This window comes from Neopelma chrysocephalum, unplaced genomic scaffold (assembly GCF_003984885.1).
Source record: "Neopelma chrysocephalum unplaced genomic scaffold, ASM398488v2 Primary Assembly neopelma1_26, whole genome shotgun sequence".
Lineage (NCBI taxonomy): Eukaryota > Metazoa > Chordata > Aves > Passeriformes > Pipridae > Neopelma > Neopelma chrysocephalum.
Genome location: NW_020897695.1, coordinates 15908590 through 15927242, shown reverse-complemented (window position 1 = coordinate 15927242; position 18653 = coordinate 15908590). Strand labels below are relative to the sequence as shown.

The 18653-nt window shown below is 43.9% G+C and overlaps 2 protein-coding genes across 2 annotated transcripts in view; one reads left to right on the top strand and one right to left on the bottom strand.

Annotated features, from left to right (window-relative positions):
• The window catches only part of EPDR1 (ependymin related 1), a 31048-nt gene extending 24418 nt beyond the window's left edge, over window positions 1-6630 (bottom strand). The window contains exon 1 of the mRNA XM_027676112.1: window positions 6362-6630. Coding sequence (XP_027531913.1) covers window positions 6362-6630 — 269 coding nt within the window. The remainder of the gene's footprint in view (window positions 1-6361) is intronic.
• A 1704-nt stretch (window positions 6631-8334) lies between these two features.
• SFRP4 (secreted frizzled related protein 4) lies at window positions 8335-18119 on the top strand. The gene is made up of 6 exons (XM_027675688.1): window positions 8335-8794; window positions 8935-9015; window positions 9107-9172; window positions 11796-11994; window positions 14431-14494; window positions 16919-18119. The coding sequence occupies exons 1-6, from the start codon at window positions 8353-8355 to the stop codon at window positions 17105-17107; spliced, it is 1041 nt and encodes a 346-aa protein (XP_027531489.1). The 5' UTR covers window positions 8335-8352; the 3' UTR covers window positions 17108-18119.
• The last annotated feature ends 534 nt before the right edge of the window (window positions 18120-18653 follow it).

Genomic DNA, 18653 nt, shown 5'->3' with positions numbered 1-18653 from the left:
TGCTGTCTTGAGTACCTAAAACTGTTTTAAATTACTGGTAGTTTTACACTGAGGACACCTGGATCCTTAACTACAATTGATGGACTAATGCATCAACTGGTGAAGTGTCCTTTGGATCATTTTATCCCCCAGATTTCTCTGAAAGCAATGTACAATCAGATTTTTTCTTTTTTTACCTCACAGAAGTGCAAGTACGGCCTTAAATTAGAAGACTATCCTTCAGAGGAGATACTTTTTCAGATGAATGGCCTTTGGTCCTGTGAGAATAGGTGTGATGTTGTCAGTTGTGACACCCGAATTACATCAGGTTTCAAGCTGAATGGAGCCCAAATTAAGATCATGAATATAAAGATGTCTTTCACTGTGTTTGTTGTTTGTTTAGCTGTGCAGTCACATCACCATCAACTGTCTGTGTGCTGTCTGTGAGCACGGAACATTGAATCTCTCTCTATTCTTCTTCACTCTATGTCTTTACCAAGGAAAAAAAAAAGAATAAAAAAACCTTGAATAAAAACTACAGTGATTTATCTTATGAAAACAATGGTGCTCTGGTCTAAATTACAGAGATACAGGCATATTATATTTTCAGTGCAGTCCTGTTTTTGCTTTAAGTTTTTATCATAACAATAGTAGAAAATGAGCCCTAAGTTTCAATGCAAACAAACATTATTTCAAAGAGTGCAAACAGACAAGGAAGACATGATAAGAGATAAGAAAGAAGTACTGCCCTAAATTTAAAGGGTTCCAATGGATAAAAGGCTTAAGCCAATATCCACTAGTATCAACAACAATATGGTGTCAGTGACTATCATTTAACAATGTATTTTAGACAAACAAAACTTCTGGGTGAGAACCTCTCTGTTTTTTAAGAACATCCAGTCAATAATATCTATAACTCGTGGTAGTAACAACCCCATTGAGTGTCTGACAGTGGTTTTTAAGCACAGCAACCAGTGCTCTAGCAAATTATCAATTTGGGGTCACTGGATACTGTTTATCTACATTTTTTCTCTAGCTTTAAAGGCTTTTGTGGATTCTGCTATTTTAAATTTAAGAGCCAGTTTATTTTGTTCAGCTTGGATGCGTGCTGCGTTTTGGTAGTGCATGAAATGGCTCCACAGTACTTAGCATAAACAAGGGTTTCAAGAACACCACACTAAACTGAACAGGCATCTTAAAGCAACAGATTTGCTTTATTCGTACTCAGTTATTTATTTTTTCTTTCTTTTCTTTGTTTTTTTTCCACAACTAACAAAAATGCTGTTGTTCAAGGAAGCATAGGATACAAGACAGCAAAAGCTTTGCTAAGCCAACAGTTCCAACTTCCCCTGATGATAGACTCCAATTGCTTGTTAGTGCTGCAGTTTGACATCTGAAGACATTCAACTGACTCCCCTGAGCAGTGTTTTAATCTCTTCCCAACCAACCCACCTGTAACAACAAAAGCAATTAACTTCCGTGCCTTCCTGAACTGCATAGCCTGTCTGACTTCCAACAGGATCAAGAACTTGGAAAGGGAAATTACTGGTGCTGCCTGTAGGCAGAAACAAACAGAACGAACGGTTGAAGCCAGACAAGATGCTCCTCCATGCAGCTCTTAGGGACCAGAGCTCCCTCCTTGTACAGTGCTCTGCTCCAAGGAACCAGCTGCCTTCGCAGGGAGCATCACTCAGCAAACTGACTCGTAAATTGACTTATGATACAAATGCAGAAGTTGACGCTTGTACAGCCAACCCTCCAAACCCAGAAATCACACAACTCCCGCTAGGACAACTGCTGCTTGCTTCAGGCTATTGCCTAACATCTGACTGCCAGCCGGCATCCATCACAACAGCTTACCAATGCCACCCTTCCAAACTCACAGTCTTTACCAGCAGCAGGTCCATGAAAGAACTTGACACCTATAGAAGGAAAGTAAATCCACGAGGTATGAGTACTTTCCCTTAGTTCTTATTCTTGGAAGATATACATAGCAGCTTATGAAGAATTTTAGAGCCTAAGAACTCATGTTAGATTTAAAGAAACTGCTGAAAATTCACTTCTATGTTTCACTGCAAATTAAGGGTCTCGGAATTCTGCACACTCTACATAATCTTAAAAATTGGGGCTTGGGTTCCTGAGCAACTTGGCCATTTCTGAAAATTTTACCCATGACCATTGTTAATTCCCCTAAACATTAAACTGCAGAAACCACTCCCAAAACCAAGTCTGGGAAACAAATTTGCAGTCGCTCAGGGTAGCTCAATACTTAGCCTATTGAGTCACCACAGTGACCACAGAACGGATGGATTATATGGTTCTAATAGGTCAGACACCGCTGTTTTTTCCTTTACAATCACACACCCTAAAACAACTAAGAAGTAGTTAAGTCAGATACGCATGCCCAGACTCTGCTTATTTTGAAAAGTCGTCACCTCTTCTCCAGATGCATATTGTTATATTTGCACCTGACCTTGAGCTGCTACTCTTCAGTCAAGGACAGGGATTGGTACATGCAAGCATACAGTCTGCCAGGATGAGATGTATTTCTCTAAACACAGCTTTGTCACTTCTCCATCATACTAGCAGTTACATTTTTTAAGACAATAACTATAACAATCTCAAATACACAAGCATCATAATGTGCTGAACACTCTGCAATGGGCCATGGAGGTTACTGTTAAAATACACTCATAGAAGGAAAAAAAAAAGCATTTTCTTCCTCCCACTGACTTTTCTGAGCACATGGAAATTTTTTTCTTCCCACTATCACATTTCTCATAGGACACTCTGTTACTGGGCCTCCCCTGAAAATCATTCTGTAGAAAATAGGATGGAAGATAAGCGTGAAACTGTGAATACAGCATGTGATAAGTAACACTCCAACCCTTAAACACCATCTACCTTACTTCTGCTCTGCTCCTCACTTCATGTTTTTCTTTCTTTATAACTGAGCATTAACACCTGTTGAGTGGCTTCACCACACCTCTTGCTCTGTTTCTCCAAGAAAATAAAGGTGATGGATGACATGAAGTTCTGGGCATAATGCAGTCAGTAGGATTTTTTGTTTAGACCTTTTTGTGCCAGGATTTTTCACCAGTTTGCAGTAATGTCATATTCAAATCTAAACCATTAGAAGCTACCTTAAAAAGAAACACTTCTGCCCCAACGGCAAATCATGCTGATGACTGTTACCTATTTTGTGAAGTGTCCTGAGTTGGTGGCCAACAGAGGACTGAACAAGAGTGAAGAAGGTTTAATATCCAGAGAGCACAAAAGGAAGTAACTCCATGTAATAGGCAATAAAGGATTAAAAAACACATCCTGTGTTTAACAGATAACATGAATGCAGCTTTCTCTCAAGAGCTCTAGGGAACTGTTTCAAGCGTTCTCCTTTCACGTTATACAATAACCCTACTGGCACGACCTCTTCCAAATAGGAAATGGTGCAAACTACTCAATGAAAACTGGTTTGTTTTCTTTTCTCCTCTCCTGCTATCAGCTGAAGACTACACAAAACCATAACACTGTCCTTGCCCTCCTTGTCTATTCCCAAAGATTTGACCCTGAAGGGGAAAAAAGCAGCAGGGTAAAGCACACTGGAGAAAACACAAGCAGAGTGTAGATAAGGCTGGGTCTGTAAAAGAAGTGAAAAAGAAAGTTTAGTAATTAATCCAACTAGAACAGGTTCTCCTCTAAAAAGCTCAGCCTAGGATCACTATTGGAAGTTTTTACACTCTAAGCCAGAGTATCGGCAGCCAACTGTATGATCCAAAGAAACACCCACTCGACAAACTGGCTGAAACTACCATCAAAGACCTCTTTAATGAACTGGTTCTACTTTGTTGTCTGGCAAGTGAGGTGTGTGCTCAGGTGGCACACTGCACCTGGACAATGGGGAGGCAATGTGGTCACTGCATTTCGAGTGCTCTTCAATGACTAACGAGCAAAGAAGTGATGTTAACAAAGCAACACTTGGATGTTTACCTTATGGCTACTTTTCTGAGGTTGATGTAGGTATGTTTTACTGGGTTGACATAGGTATGAAAACGCCACATAGCAAATGACATGAATTTGAAACATATATCTACAATAAAACCTGAAAGTTTCATATTCTCCTGCAGTTACGAGCCTACAAGCCATTCCACACAGGCAAATCTTTGTGTCCCTGATTAACCTCAGTCAATAACTCAAACAGGGCTGCGTCTGATTAACGTTCACATTCACAATCTTCAGAAAATGCTTTGCAGAAAAATGTGGTTGTTGGCCAACCCTGATTGCTGCACATAAGTTGCATCTGATAGGAGCAAAATGTGAGAATTTAAACCAAGATTTCCTTAGAGACCAGGATTATTCTTCTTGTTGATTTTGTAGTCTATACCTCAGTGTAATTACCCCTTTTTTTGTCAAGGTCAAAGCAGAGTAGGGGAGAGGTTATTATTCAAGACAGGATATATCTCTGTGCCTCTAACTTCTGAAGGCTTCAGTTTATGACTCATTGTGTCCACAGTGAAATGAAGATGTGATCACAACTCCAGACCCAATCCAACACATACTGAAATCAATGGCAGACTTTCCGCTGCCTTCAATGGAAGCCCTGGAAGGGTCATGCCCCGAGCAGACACTAGCTGCACACATAACAAAACCCCTCTCCTGTTTTGGATGGCAGAAAACACAGTCAGTATGGAAACACTGGGGATCCCTGGGGTCAGAAACCATCTACAACAAAAAACTAATACAGGAAAAAACAACAGAGGAATGCTTCAAGTGCATCTTACTGCACTCTGCCTCTTTCTAGTCCTATCAGCCCAGAAAAAACTGAATCCAGAGCAAATATTTATCAAAAATGTAAAAAGGTAAGATCTTGGCAAGAAATAAAATCTGGCCAGGAGTAGAAAATGCAGAATAATTATTAAATCTTAAATAAAATTTTCAAATAAAAGCTTGAAGAAATTAATTCAGTACAATTTAGAATCTAGAAATGACTTGCATCGGACTTTGTAGCAGTTTCACACTTGTCAAACATGAAGGTCAACCTAGGACTCCTAAAGAAGGGGACCATGAGCACCCCTTGGCCAGGGTCAGACTCTACGCCGTATTTTAGCAGAACACCAGCAAACATCTGTATGTTGTTTTTAACATTCTTCATATGGGTCCTATATGAAAACAGTGATAAAAAAACTGATGAGGGAAAGATTAGCTTGAAAATGAAACACATAAAATAGTTTTAAGAGTGCCAGGGGATTTGTAGAGAAAGGATCACAGAAGAGCATTTGAAAAGGCTAAAACAATTACTATGTGATGTTGGTAAGAAACTGATTGTCAGAGAAAAAAGGCAGCAGCAAAAAAGAATACTGATCTTTCAATGGCAGAGATCATTTAGTTTGGATGATACAGCATTTGTAGGCCCATCTTTACTTTGGCTTACACATCCCCAGGACTGATGGACTATTATTTGAATAATTTGTAGGTGGGAGAGGTGGAGGTACAGGCAGACTGGCTACTCTCACACTGGCAGGCATGTCTTGACATGTTTTCTGAAAGTCATTGACCCTCAGTAGGCAGAAATGTCTCACTCAGGAAGGCCTCTCTGGTCTGATTATTTCTTCTACCCAACCTGAGCTTGGTAGGTTGAGGAGAAAAAAAAGAGGCTCTTCTTCAGTTAGTTTTTTTCTATGCTTGTTTTTCAGCAAAACAAGAAATGCACAATGACACAGGGATTTGGGGGGATTACTTATGGCCTTAACAGATACATCCTGTATACATGAAAAACAATGAGGTCCTGCAGGGCTGTGTGGTGTGAATGAATACACTGTATCACAGATAGCAGATGCATCCTGATACCTTGGCACTCAAGGACCAAGAGGGTCCAGAGAACTTGTAAAATGTTAGCAAGTTACTGAGCTAGAATCTTCCCCCTCCCCCTGTGACATTATTCACGTTTGAGTATAATCTCTTCATTTTACCTCTTGATACGTGTTATACTTCACATTTTGGGCTGCATTTTTAATTTTGCTGCTCATTCCACCTAAAAGACAAAATAGCTGGGAGGGGGGAATATCTCTGAAGGTAAAAAGCTGACATTTGATCATAAATCTCTTTATGTACAGAGGACGGATTTAAGTCATGTTGGTGACAGGTTTTCTACCGCCAGTTATTCCCACTACGCAGGTGCCTCCCCTCCGGCGTTCCCCGCGCTCCCCCGTCTCATGCAGGGGAGGTGCCGCCCGCAACGCTGGGGACCGAGGGAGATCCCCTCCCTCCCGGTTCCACATCACCCCACACAACCCGGGAGCCGCCTCCGGGCTTTGTGCCGACCATCCCCGCCCAACCGGGCCGGCTCGGCCCGGCCCGGCCGCAAGGTCCCGCCGCCGCCACCTACTTCTTGCAGGGGATGAGCGCCTTCTTCTCCTCCAGGATGCGGAGGCGCTGGTTGGGGCCATCGTAGGAGACGGCGGCCCGCGTGTTGCGGCCCGAGCCGTGCTCGTAGAACACGCTGCGCCCTTCCCACTGCCGCGGCGCCTGGCACGGCTTGGCCCCCGCCGCCGCCGCGCCACCCCTCAGCAGGAGGACGCCCAGCAGCAGCAGCAGCAGCGGCGGCGGCGGCGCCGGCCCCGGCCGCAGCTGCCGCCCGCCCGCCGCCCGCGCCATGCTCCGCGCTCCGCTCCGCACTCGGCCGCCCCGCACGGCGCGTAGGCGGGCGGGCAGGCTGTGCCGGGGGGGCGGGGGCGGCCCGCCTCCAAACCCGCATCACCTCGGCGAGGACGGGCGGCTGCTGCGCCAGCTGCCGTGTACAAGCGCAGGAGGAGGCATCGGGGGCGACAGGAGACGGGCTACCCGGACCCTCGCCCACCCACGCCTCCCTCCTAGCACCCAGGAGGGTCTGCGCACCCTGGCGGTGCCCACTGGGGGGTGCCCAGAGGGGCAGCTGCGAGGCCCAAGCACCGGGCATTCTGTGCGGGCTTAGAGAGGGAGGGGATACACAAACAAGTGGGACCTGCTGGATCAAACTGCTTTAATGTTGTCTTCAACGGTAGAATTTCAATGGCTCCGCACGGGCAGCCAGTGTCACAAAGCACATGCATTCCTTCACCTCCCACTGCCCTCTTAGGTTTATCAGCTGTTGTTTCCTGCCCGCTCTCGATGGGCTTTCCTCGCCCCCAAAGGGAGGAGGAAGCCTGAGCTCCACAGATGCTCCATCTCTGTGGCTCTGTTGCGCCTGCAAGGGGGAACACCGGTAGCACCACTGTACCTGGCGGAGGCAGGCCCGGGAGCTACTACCTCTGAGCTGCGCTGGGGCGCTCCCAGGCCACTGCGATAATCTGGCATCTTGTTTTCTCAGCAGGTCCCTCAAAGACTGAGTAGCAGCATTTTCCCACAAGTGAAAAAAGGGGCCGTAGGTCTTTCCGGGCACGGGGTGGGGTGGGAGGTAGCCCCATGCCCCCGCGTGGGCATGCCACTGCGCTGCATCAGGGGCGCGTGGCCGTGGAGCACCAAGGAAAAAAGAATTAAAAACCACTTGGGAAAAGCCTGAAACCCCTTCTTCCACTCGAGTGCAGATGCGATTGGTGGGGGACAGAGGCAGGTGGAGCGGAGCGCGGGGCTGACTGCCCGCAGAGCAACCCCATACTGGCCCCGCGCTGCCCCGGCCCCGCCGCCCGCTCCCGGCTCGGCTCGGCTCGACCGCCGCCTCTTCCCTTGTCCCGAGCAAATCGGGCAAGGAGCTACTACCCCATCTGTCCGCCCGTCCTCTTCACGCGCCCGTCCGTGCCGAGCTCACAGAGGGAAATCTACAATTTCCTGGAAGCGCCGGGAACAGCCGCCGAGCTTCCTCAAGCCCGCAAAAAGTTTCTTCTCCCTTGAGAAAAGGCAGCGTAGAGTTCAGCCCCGCTGAACTGAGGTCCCTACCGTCGCCTTCCCTCTCCCCGCGCCGGAGCGCAGAGCCCCGTGGCAGAACCGTGTGGTTTGGGTTTCCTTCCCCTCCGCCCCTCCTTCCACCTGAAGAAATTTATGACACAGATGAAAACTGAAACGGAGCTGGAGCCGCGGCCGAGAGACGCAGTGATGTCGCCGGGGGATTAAACGGGGTGGAGGTGATGTCACCGTGCCTGCACAGCAAAACGCACTCGCACACGCACACCCCCCCGGAGGAGCGGGGCTGCCAAGGGAGCGCGATCGGCCCCACGTCACTCGTGCCACCGGTATAAATGAGGTCCCGCGATGTCCATGGCTGTCGGCGCGGCGGCTCCCGCGACTTGACTGCAGCCGGGCACCGGGAGACAGCGCCGCTCCGCGCCCTTCGGCCGCCGGGACCCGCGGGGCGGCGGCGGGCGGCGGCGGAGAGGGACAAGAAGGAGGAGGAAGAGGAGAAGGATGCTGCGCGCCTTGGTGGCGGTGTCCCTGTGGCTGCGGGTGAGCCCGCGGGCGCAGGGCGCGCCGTGCGAGGCGGTGCGCATCCCCATGTGCCGCTCCATGCCCTGGAACATCACCCGCATGCCCAATCACCTCCACCACAGCACCCAGGAAAACGCCGTCCTCGCCATCGAACAGTACGAGGAACTGGTGGCCACAGGCTGCAGCCCGGTCCTGCCCTTCTTCCTCTGCGCCATGTACGCCCCCATCTGCACCCTGGAGTTCCTCTACGACCCCATCAAGCCGTGCCGCTCCGTCTGCCAGCGCGCCCGCGACGGCTGCGAGCCCATCATGCGCCGCTACAACCACAGCTGGCCCGAGAGCCTGGCCTGCGACGATCTCCCCGTCTACGACCGCGGTGTCTGCATCTCCCCAGAGGCCATTGTCACCGACCTGCCGGAGGGTGAGCACCCTAGGAGCAGCGGGAGGGCAGACCCCCTCTACCCCCGGGGTGTGTGTTTGTGTGTGGCTGGGGGACCCCCAAGCCTCTGTCCCGGAGCCTTTCCTGACAGTTTTCATTCCCTGACGCGCCTCTGTTTGCAGATGTGAAGTGGACGGACTTCACGCAGGGCATGATGCTGCCGGAGAGACCCCTGGAGCCCGACTGCAGGAGCCGTGGCCAGGGTGAGCCTTGGGAGACCCCCCCCCCTCCCCCTCCCCGGAGACAGGCTCATTCTGACACCCCTCAACCGTTTTCCCTTCTCTTCCTTTGAAGAGCGGTGCAGGTGCAAAAAGACAAAGCCTACGCTGTCAAACTACCTGGCCAAGAACTACAGCTACAGTAAGTGCATGGGGAAAAATGCTTCATTTTGCCTGTCCCACACCCTCTTTGTGTCCCCTCCAAGCCAGGCAGCTCCGTGTGGGTGCTTCACCCACACCACGCCCCATCCAGCAAGTGTAGCACAAGTAGACCACTCCTCCACAGCCTTTTCAAGTGGATTTTTGCCCGGGGACAACTAGCTATCCTCTTCCAAAACCCACCTGTAGCACACACCACGTGCAGGCAGTAGTAGTAATTGTGCCGGTGATGGCGTGTTTCTGATAAAAGCAGTGAAGCGTTGGTAACGTGCACTGACATCAACAAGTCGCTCTGCAGAAAGAGTGCTTGCTACTGTGAAGGTCACTATAGTAAGCGCAGTTGTGTCTAATGTGAGCACTTGCTGTTTGGCCAGCTCCCGTTTTCATCCAGCAGGTAGAATAAACAGATATTTGCCACCTAAATAAAACATGTAAATATGAACAAAACCATAACAAATTTAAAAGTTTTTTAAAATTCATATATGCTTTTACTTACTAGCCAGAGCTCTGTCTGATGCAGAATTGTTAGAGATTAAGTGAATTCAGGGACAATTTGCACCATCCAACCAAGGAGTTGACTGATAGTTTTATTATATGTTGCATGACATATTGGCCATACAAATAAGCATTCACCCCTCTTCCCCCTTGACTTCCCCCCCCCACTTTGGTTTTCTGATAGTGTGAGTCAGGAAGAACTCTAATTAAGATTAGATAAATGCCAGATTAACCACCTGTAATGTCAACAGAAAACTCCTACTAACTATGATTTTAATATGCAGTATTGTATTTTGCACTTTATGGGCTTTTCCTCAGGTGGCAGTTTTTTCTTTGAGGCATTTGTTCAGTTCTTCTGCAGTAGGGTTATAACCATTCAATTCCTATTTATTTGATATCAAATGAAAGTAGGTTTGTAGTTATTTGCTTTGTTAGCATGGAAAAAAAATCCAAACCCCAGTTTGGTGAGAATAATCAAGCTAAATATCTAACTTAGGTAGTTGTACAGGTTTTTTGTTTATTTTTTTTTTGTTATAGCATTGTGGTGCATTTATATGACATATTCTTTTTATATAATTCCTTGATCTATCTCAGTACATAGGGGTATGTTTAGGTGGGACAATGATCTTCCGCAGTTGTCTGAAATATATGAAAAAGCAGTGATATAAAATGACTGTTTGAAAATGAAAGACAAGTGTTAGTCATATACATTCTGATTTCAGTGCCTTCAGTGGGAGTGTTCCTTGAGTAAAGCCTATAGATTGGGGTCCAAAATTTAATTCCATTGAATACGTGAAATCAAGATTTTGTATTTGAGAGATAAATTTTTATTCAGCCTCTTCTGAAATAAATAGACTTGTTTATATGGAAAATGAATTGAGAGACAAGACAACACTGAACAGGTTGAAAATAATTTTTTTTTCTGAAATCCTTTAAAGTAATACATGCTGCCAAATTGTATTTCTAGCTAGTCAGAACTTGGTTTCCAATCAAACTTCAAAAGGGATTGTGAATCTCCAAAACTGATATTTCTCATGTGTTTTGTGTGTGTTATACATGTCCTGATAAAAGTAGCACAAGACCCTAGACCACATTAAAAATGCTGGTCTCCTGTTTTCTACATGTGAAGTTTATTACAAGTTTTATGAAGTTCGTTTGAAGACTTTTGACTTGGTGGCTGGCAGGGGCAGCATTGATGCAGACTGACCACCTTGTGGTCGCTACAATTCTCATGCTTCTTTCACTGATGAATTTTTGGATATGAGGACCTTGTTTTTGACATTTCCTGGAGACAATGTCCTTCATGTAAAAATCACACTTCATTTCTCTAATCTGGTATTTCTCACAAGAGAGAAGGGATGAAATGTTGCCACGGTAGGTACTGCCAGGGATCATCTCAGAGCAATCTACACAGTTTCACCTTACACCCATCCAAACATGGAGTTTTCCTCAATGAAATGTAAAAATATAAATGATTCTGTATTCAGAGTCAGAAGAAGCTGTTTCAGTATCTGGTTTATATGAGGATCTCACTACTGATAGATAATCCAAAGGCAAAAGATGAAAAAAAAGTATAGACTGAGTAAATTGTCACAATCCTAAGCCTCTTACTTTTTTGATAACTTGTTTCAAACCTTTCCTTCTTTCTTGTATTTAAGAAAAGAATATAATTTCTGGTTGCCATCTACAGGGAAATGATTTTGTTATTGAAAAGACTGAATTCGTGATAACTGTCTGTGAGGTAAATTATTCATTATTAATCGGAAATAACCAGATGTGGCTATAGAATGGGTCTGATGTATTCAAAGGGTTGTTCAAGTCTGAGTTGAAGGAGCTGTTCATGTGTGTGATTCCAGGTGAGATTGCTTGGACTGATCTGGCAAAGATTTAAGCACATGTTTAATTTCACAGTTGTCAGCAGTCCTACTGAAAATTAAATCAGGATCAGGCCTCTGTTATTCTAAGCCACTGCTCATGCCCACACACAAAGTAGTTCTAGTTTCACAACAGGAAACAACAGCTTTCAATTGAATATGTTTTATTTTATTTTGAGATGTGTTTAAATTTCTAAGACCGTTTATTGTTCTCATGCATCTGTTTTCTATTTTCAGTCATTCACGCTAAAGTAAAAAGTGTAGAACGAGGGAGCTGCAATGAGATAACAACTGTGGTTGAAGTCAAAGACATACTTAAGTCTTCAACACCAATTCCTCTGTCCCAAGTGCCTCTTCTTACAAATTCCTCCTGCCAATGTCCACCCCTTCAACCGAAGCAGGATGTTCTCATCATGTGCTATGAATGGCGCTCAAGGTGAGCCGTGGCGATGTGGTGCAGGAAAGTGTTATAGTTGGCTGTGAGAGATTGGAAGGAGGATGAGCAAGGTTTCCTTCCTCATCATAAGCATACACATACACATTTTGATTACCTTTGCAATTGACTTTTTCCCTTTTATGAGTTTCAGCTCTGTGCCACAATGTGGTGTTTACAAAACTTGGCTCACACATGAAGCAAAATATCTGGTGGCATTAGGTGCTGACAGCATTTTGCTTAATGCATCGTGCAGCACTTCAGGCATCTCTAGCTCTTTAGGAGTGTTTTTCCAGGACCACTTGCCATTGGTATGAGCTGTTTCATGTGCTACAAGCCTAATGGTGGCTATAGATGATGGTCTGTGTTGGAAGAACCACGTGGAAGGCACAGTTCTGCTTCACTGACCCCAAGGGAGTGGGCAGGAGACGATATACATCTGATTGCTGCAGAGCTGCGGAAGTCAGAGCCAGGCCTTCTCCACTGACCTGTCCATACTTTGGACCAATGCCATCAGAAACCACCCAGAGGATGGTTGGGTGCTGGAACAGACTCTCCAGGGCAGTGGTCACAGCACCGAGTCTGACAGAGTTCAAGAAGCATTTGGATGTTACTCTCAGACACATGGTGTGACTCTTGGGGAGGGTCCTGTGCAGGGCCGGGAGCTGGACTTGATGATCCTCTTGGGTCCCTTCCAACTCAGCATATTCTATGATTCTGAGATCCCACAGCTGTACTGGGACCAGCCAAAGCTGCAGCCATTGGAGCTCCAGCTCCCAGATGGCAGATGAAAAACAAATACTCTCAGAGCAGCTTGCCAGTCCTGCTGTATGACTAAAATAAAAAACAAAGCAAAACTAACGTTACTAGACCTTTCATCTGGCAGTCAACCTAGCCCCAGGCATGGAAGGAAATCCAGCATGCTGGTCTGGAGGGGAAGGACTGATGAATCACGGCTCCCTTTTCTCTCTGGTTCCTTGAGGCAGAAGGAGACATCCCATCCCCATTCGCACCCCAAGTGTACCAGTAGCAGCAGATGCAAGCAGGACAGGTTGTGGTGTGGTAGGTACTGCGTAGGCCTGTGTACTGTGGGTCAGAGGCAAGGCTGGCTGCAAAATGTGCAGGCTAGTTTTGCATACGGTGATGTTAATGTTGATGGACCACACACACTTGTAAGGACCACAGAACATCTACATGCAGGACATGATGTGCCATATCCATATTTTTAATGAGTTTTATGTAGATATTTCAAAAGCATTTTCCAGGTATTTCTAAAAGTTGCTGTCTGATACCTTATTACTTTAACCTTTTTTTTGGTGAGCTAACAAGCACAGCATTTTATTATTGCACAGCACTTTGCTGTATTTAACAAAGATTAAGCTAGAACCTTTTACTTGTGCTAGCCGTTTTAGGGATACAAGCTCTGAGTCACATAGAAGGACCATGACCTAGACTGTGATGGAGAAGCTCTGGGCTGCAGAGCCTTATTGGAGAGGATCCTCTGGAGGCTGTCAATAAAGGGAGATTTCAAAAGTCAAAGATCACAATCTGCATCTCCATTACTATGGAAAAACACACGATTCACTAAATATCTTGTGACTGTTTTTAAAGGTCACCGAGGTTTTTAATTTCATATAGTGTACTAAAATGGATTTGAAAAAGAAACATAAACTATTATATGTGCTTCCTGTTGAACTCAGCAGCATGCAAACAGAAGGTTTTGAGTTACAGCAGTTTTTTAAAATGACAGAACCAAAATGGGTGGAAGCTGTATCTCCACTGAAGTCAATGGCAAAACGCCTGTCAATAGTGTTAAGGTCTCACTCAATAATCTGACCTGAACAGAAGCTGCATCAAATGTACACCATGTTGTGGTTTCATTTATTACGATGTGGCCTTAGCTTCAGTCCTATCTGTTAGTTTTCTAATATCTCCTCAGAAAGCAAAGTATATCATGTTGATCTTGAGTCTCCATGGCTTGCAGACATGTTAGGCCTTTTATGTTTGGTCAAAGTGGATGCACCGTGGCTAATGACTCTGAGAGGCAGCATTTCGTACTGTGTTTGAACTGCCAGGAGCAGCAAGACTATTCATGGGAACTGGAGGTCAGGCCCTGCTACACTGTGTAAACTTCTCCAGCCAGCAAAGTGCTGTGTGAAATTGTGTGCATTTGTAATGATAGTTAAATGTGTCCAGCCAACACTGACGTCTAAGTAAAACCTCCCAGAATTTTAACGGAATTTATATTAGGGCATATTAAGGCCTGGTATATCAAACAAATAAACAACCAATTCTACCTATCATCCCCTACATAGAAATTCTCAGTACCAGTATCTGTGGGTGCATTTCAACCTCAATCTGTGTTAAATCATCTGGAATGGCATCTCAGGAATCAAAATCAGAAATATCTGTAACTTGTGTTTATTTCCTAATTTTCAGGTTAATGCTTCTTGATGGATGTCTAGTTGAAAAATGGAAGGATCAACTAAACAGAAGATTTAAGGTAAATACAAGCAAAGAAAACAATGTTGATGTTCTTGATAAAAAGTTAAACAGCTTTGTTTTACTTCAGCATTGATTAACTTTTATGACTTTCAGATATCCATAACACATCTGGTTATTATTATTTTCACTTGAACATTTTCAGACCTCATAATTACATAAGTGAAAATTTGAAAATTTTAGTCTTGCATTTTAGGGTATCTAAAATATTTTTCTATTTTATTTTTTATTTTATCTGGTTGGATGATCTTTGTGTGAACTCTGGTTTATTACAATAATAACTAGGAATTTCTTTCGTATCATTGCTAAGGCAGTAGTTGTCAGATAGGTGATATGCAGATGAGTATATAGTCCACATTAGGTAGGAAAGGAAGTTGAAATTCACTGCACTGGATTAATGACCTTTGGTGTATTAAAGATTGCAGGCTGGAGACAGAGACTTCTCACCAGGTACTCCCTACTAAAAGCCGATTGAAAGTATCGGGCATCATCTATCTCTCTCTCTCTCTCTCTCTCTCTGGTTTCGGGGAACACTGGAAGGAAAAGTCTATTGTGTAGAGACCTGGGTGGCAGGTGCAGCAGATGCCCCTGCTTTTTGGGACTTCAGGACATCACTTCATATCACTCCTTACATGTAAATTCCTCTTTATAATGGAAAGAGAATGTCTGACTATACCTCCCATTTTTAGAGATGAAAGAAAGTTATTTCTGGAATTCATAAAAGGTTTCAGAGCATTAAGGACACATGTGTATGTTTATTTTAATTACAAGTTGATTGGCAAATGATGTAGGAATATTTAAGTAGAACCTTTTACATTACAGAGCAGCTTCTTGCAGGGAATTGTTTTTGATGCTTATATCATTCCATTTTCACTTACTCATATGACACCTATGTGTTGAAAAGAAAACATGCTTTAAATCTTTAAAAAATAAATGCATGGCAATTGCAGAGGATACCATGTGGGATTTAGAAGAATATTGATATATGACTCGGACTCTTTAAATCCCTTAGCTGTCTACTTAGTAGCCTGTTACTGGCGCACAGTGTGTTTTATTTGTCTCCTTACACTGTTTTGTCATTTCTAATTGTGCTTTGAAAGATCTTTGGGCATTCATTTCCGGACTGTCAAATAGATGCATGACTGCCAAACAAATTAGTTCTCAAAGCACATGTCATTTTCTCTGATATAAATAGTTTCATAAACTAAATCCTCATTTAAACATGTTTGAGTGGAACACAACTAAATAAATGACTGCTGATAGTTCTTTTTTATAAAGATGCATAAAATGACCCTGACTACACAAAGTGAGTATGGAGCTAGGTATCATAGTGTCTTCATTTTAATGTCCATCACTCATATGTGAAGACTTTCATCCGACTTTTGTCTCGAGTTACCGCTTAAAATGAATGTTTTGAGCTGTCTGTGAACCACAGAAGACAGCTGTTAACATAACCACAACATGACTATCTCTTCTCTAGTGAGGACAAGAGTCTGAGTTGCAACAGGGTCAGTGCAGAGATACTAAACAGGGAAGCTGGAGAGCAATTCTCTTGCTCTGATCACTTGGGTAAACCCCCTGTCCTTAGGAGTTTCTACTGTTTGCCTTATTTTCCTTAAAATAGGTATTTCTGTTCCTAGAGGTGAAAGACTGAAGTCTCTGCTGTGGTGTTGTTGATCCCTCCACGTTTTGGAGACCTAACCACTTAAACGCAATGTAAAAACTTGTTTTCTAACCACTGCAGTATTGGGTTTTGAAAATTTGACAGCTCTTCTCTTTGGTAGGCTCATTGATCTAATTGCTTTTCAAAATTTCTCAGGGATGCTGCTGAATAAAGCTGCAGATGCATTCATTATTCGCAACCATGTCATTGCAACTCTGAACATTGTGATTTCAGGGGTCATTTCCAATACTTGTCCATAACATAAGCTTGTTCATACCATTCCTCTCCCTGTCTCGGAAAAGCAGAACCAGAAAATAAATACCACCTTCCCTTGTAGCTGTCTGCTTAGATATATATTGTGAAAGGATAATTTGATTTCTGCAGACTGAGGAAAAGTCAAGCAGCACATTCAGTAAGACAGCAAGGAAGGGACTTGCCAAGGAGTTCCAGTGTGCTGATCCTGGCATTTTGATGGCATGGTGCCACTTCCCATGGATTTCTGAAAAGGCACTTGCAACATGCACACGACATGAGCAGTTGTTATTTCCGTCCACTGGTATCAGGGAAATTCCCTCCACCCAAGAACATGCGTCACGTTCCCCTTGCAGATAGTCACATGTTGATGTCAATGGCCTTGCAGTCTAGAGCACAAAACTGTTAAAAGCAGCACTAGTATCAGTGGTTCGAGATAGCATTAAGTCATAATTATTTATGGTTATGTCCTTCCCTAACTCATCCTCTTTGTGTTCTGCATTTCTACAGAGATGGGAGCAGAGACTTCAAGAGCAAAAGCGACGAACTGCCCGCAGTAAGAACCAGAATTCAGGACGCAGTGGTCAGACTGGAGCCCTGAAACCATCAACCAAGAATACCAGCCCACTGATCAGTGGCCCCAAAAAGGCCACTAAAATAAGATATGGCCAGAAAGAAATCAACCCTAAAAAAGTATGAGAGTGAAATTTCCGAAAGGAAAGACTTTCCCTGCACGACAAGAGTCACAATCTGTCTTGGTCGGCATGTTTTATTAATCTGGAACTCACTGACTTAAAAAATCATGTCACTTTTTACATAGACCTTTTTGCTGCACTTTACTGTTAAAAGGTTTGCTTCTCCTTTCAAGTCACTGTAAGCCATAGAGCATAGGTTTGCACTAATATGTGGTAGGCATATTCCAGCTGACTGAGCTTTATCTTTGGGCTCTGATTTGCAATTCTAGATAGAACTAACCTTGGCTGTCAGAGGTTTTGACTCATTATGCCAGTTGACTACTCCGCTTCCCTGCCAAAACTTGGAGAGCTGCATGGAGCATCTCTCCTCAGTAGGTGTAATAGTTGGTGAGTTAGTCTGTGAGTTAGCTCACCAGACACAGCAGCTGAGGAACAGCAGAGTGACGGTAACCTCTGGCAGACATCTCGGGGAGCAACTACTGGAGCTGAATCTATTAACTTTTTGGAATCACAGCCCTTGTTCAGAGTGTTCAAAAGCATAGTTTACCATTAAGCATGTGGGTATGCATTGTGTGATTATTTTTATGTGTGTGATGAAAATATGCTTACAGTGTTAGTATTTGATCTTGTGGGTTTGTGTAGGAAAAATGCATTGAAAGCACACATTTAATTTTTTTATGGCACTTCAGGCTGGCTTCTGTTGTTCTAATTTCAAATATATTTAATCATCTAATTGAAAAATCAGTATTTTTTGAAAGGACAGATTAAAGTGAAGCAGATCTGTAGAATTCTTAAAAGTAAAACTTACTTTTGCTGTAATATAGCCTTGTTAAGAAAACTGGAATAGAAGCTTTATCCTAAACATAACTGACAGCTACTATACAGTATGAAGGAGAAGATAAGACTTCATGTGGCTCAGTAATCATGTGGATAATTTTTTATCACTTGACACCATATTTCTAATCTTTCTCTGATACCAAATAAATAAATAAATAAATAGCCCTTGTCACTACTAATGAACTTCTCAAAGCAACTCTCTCTCTGCAGTTTTGCTGATCGGAAAGTAACATTCACTCTGAAAAGGTTGACAGGAAAGGTAGATGCTTTTATTTATGCAGTACATTTACTGACTTAACATTTGCTGTATGAAGTATTAGAATAGAAAGGGGATATAAATCTAATCAACATAACTCCAAGATGGTATTTATGCTGTTCTTCCAAGGTGTGCTTGGATGAGGCAGCATAGATAACACATTCTGATTTCAATTTCATTTAACACATAAGGTCACCTACATTAAGATCAGAAGAGCTCATGATAGAAATCTGAAAGACCTTCAAGAGTTGCTACAGGAAAACTAAGGGCTAGACTTACCAATCCTGGTGTTTATAAAACAAAGGGTCTACCTCAGAAAAAAAAAAAGGAGTTCTGTGTAGATTAACATAAAGAGATACAATTTGTCATGTCAGTATGTTGATCTTTGTTATTACAAGAATTGCAATGAAATTTACATGCATGAAATTCAAGGCTGAATATGCAGGAGTGATTTTGG

Excerpts from the sequence above, each read along its gene's own strand:
- SFRP4 (XM_027675688.1), top strand. The coding sequence starts at position 8,353 with ATGCTGCGCGCCTTGGTGGCGGTGTCCCTGTGGCTGCGGGTGAGCCCG. Across the intron at positions 11,995-14,430 it reads TGCTATGAATGGCGCTCAAG|GTTAATGCTTCTTGATGGAT; the intron begins GTGAGCCGTGGC and ends CCTAATTTTCAG. Across the intron at positions 14,495-16,918 it reads AACTAAACAGAAGATTTAAG|AGATGGGAGCAGAGACTTCA; the intron begins GTAAATACAAGC and ends GCATTTCTACAG.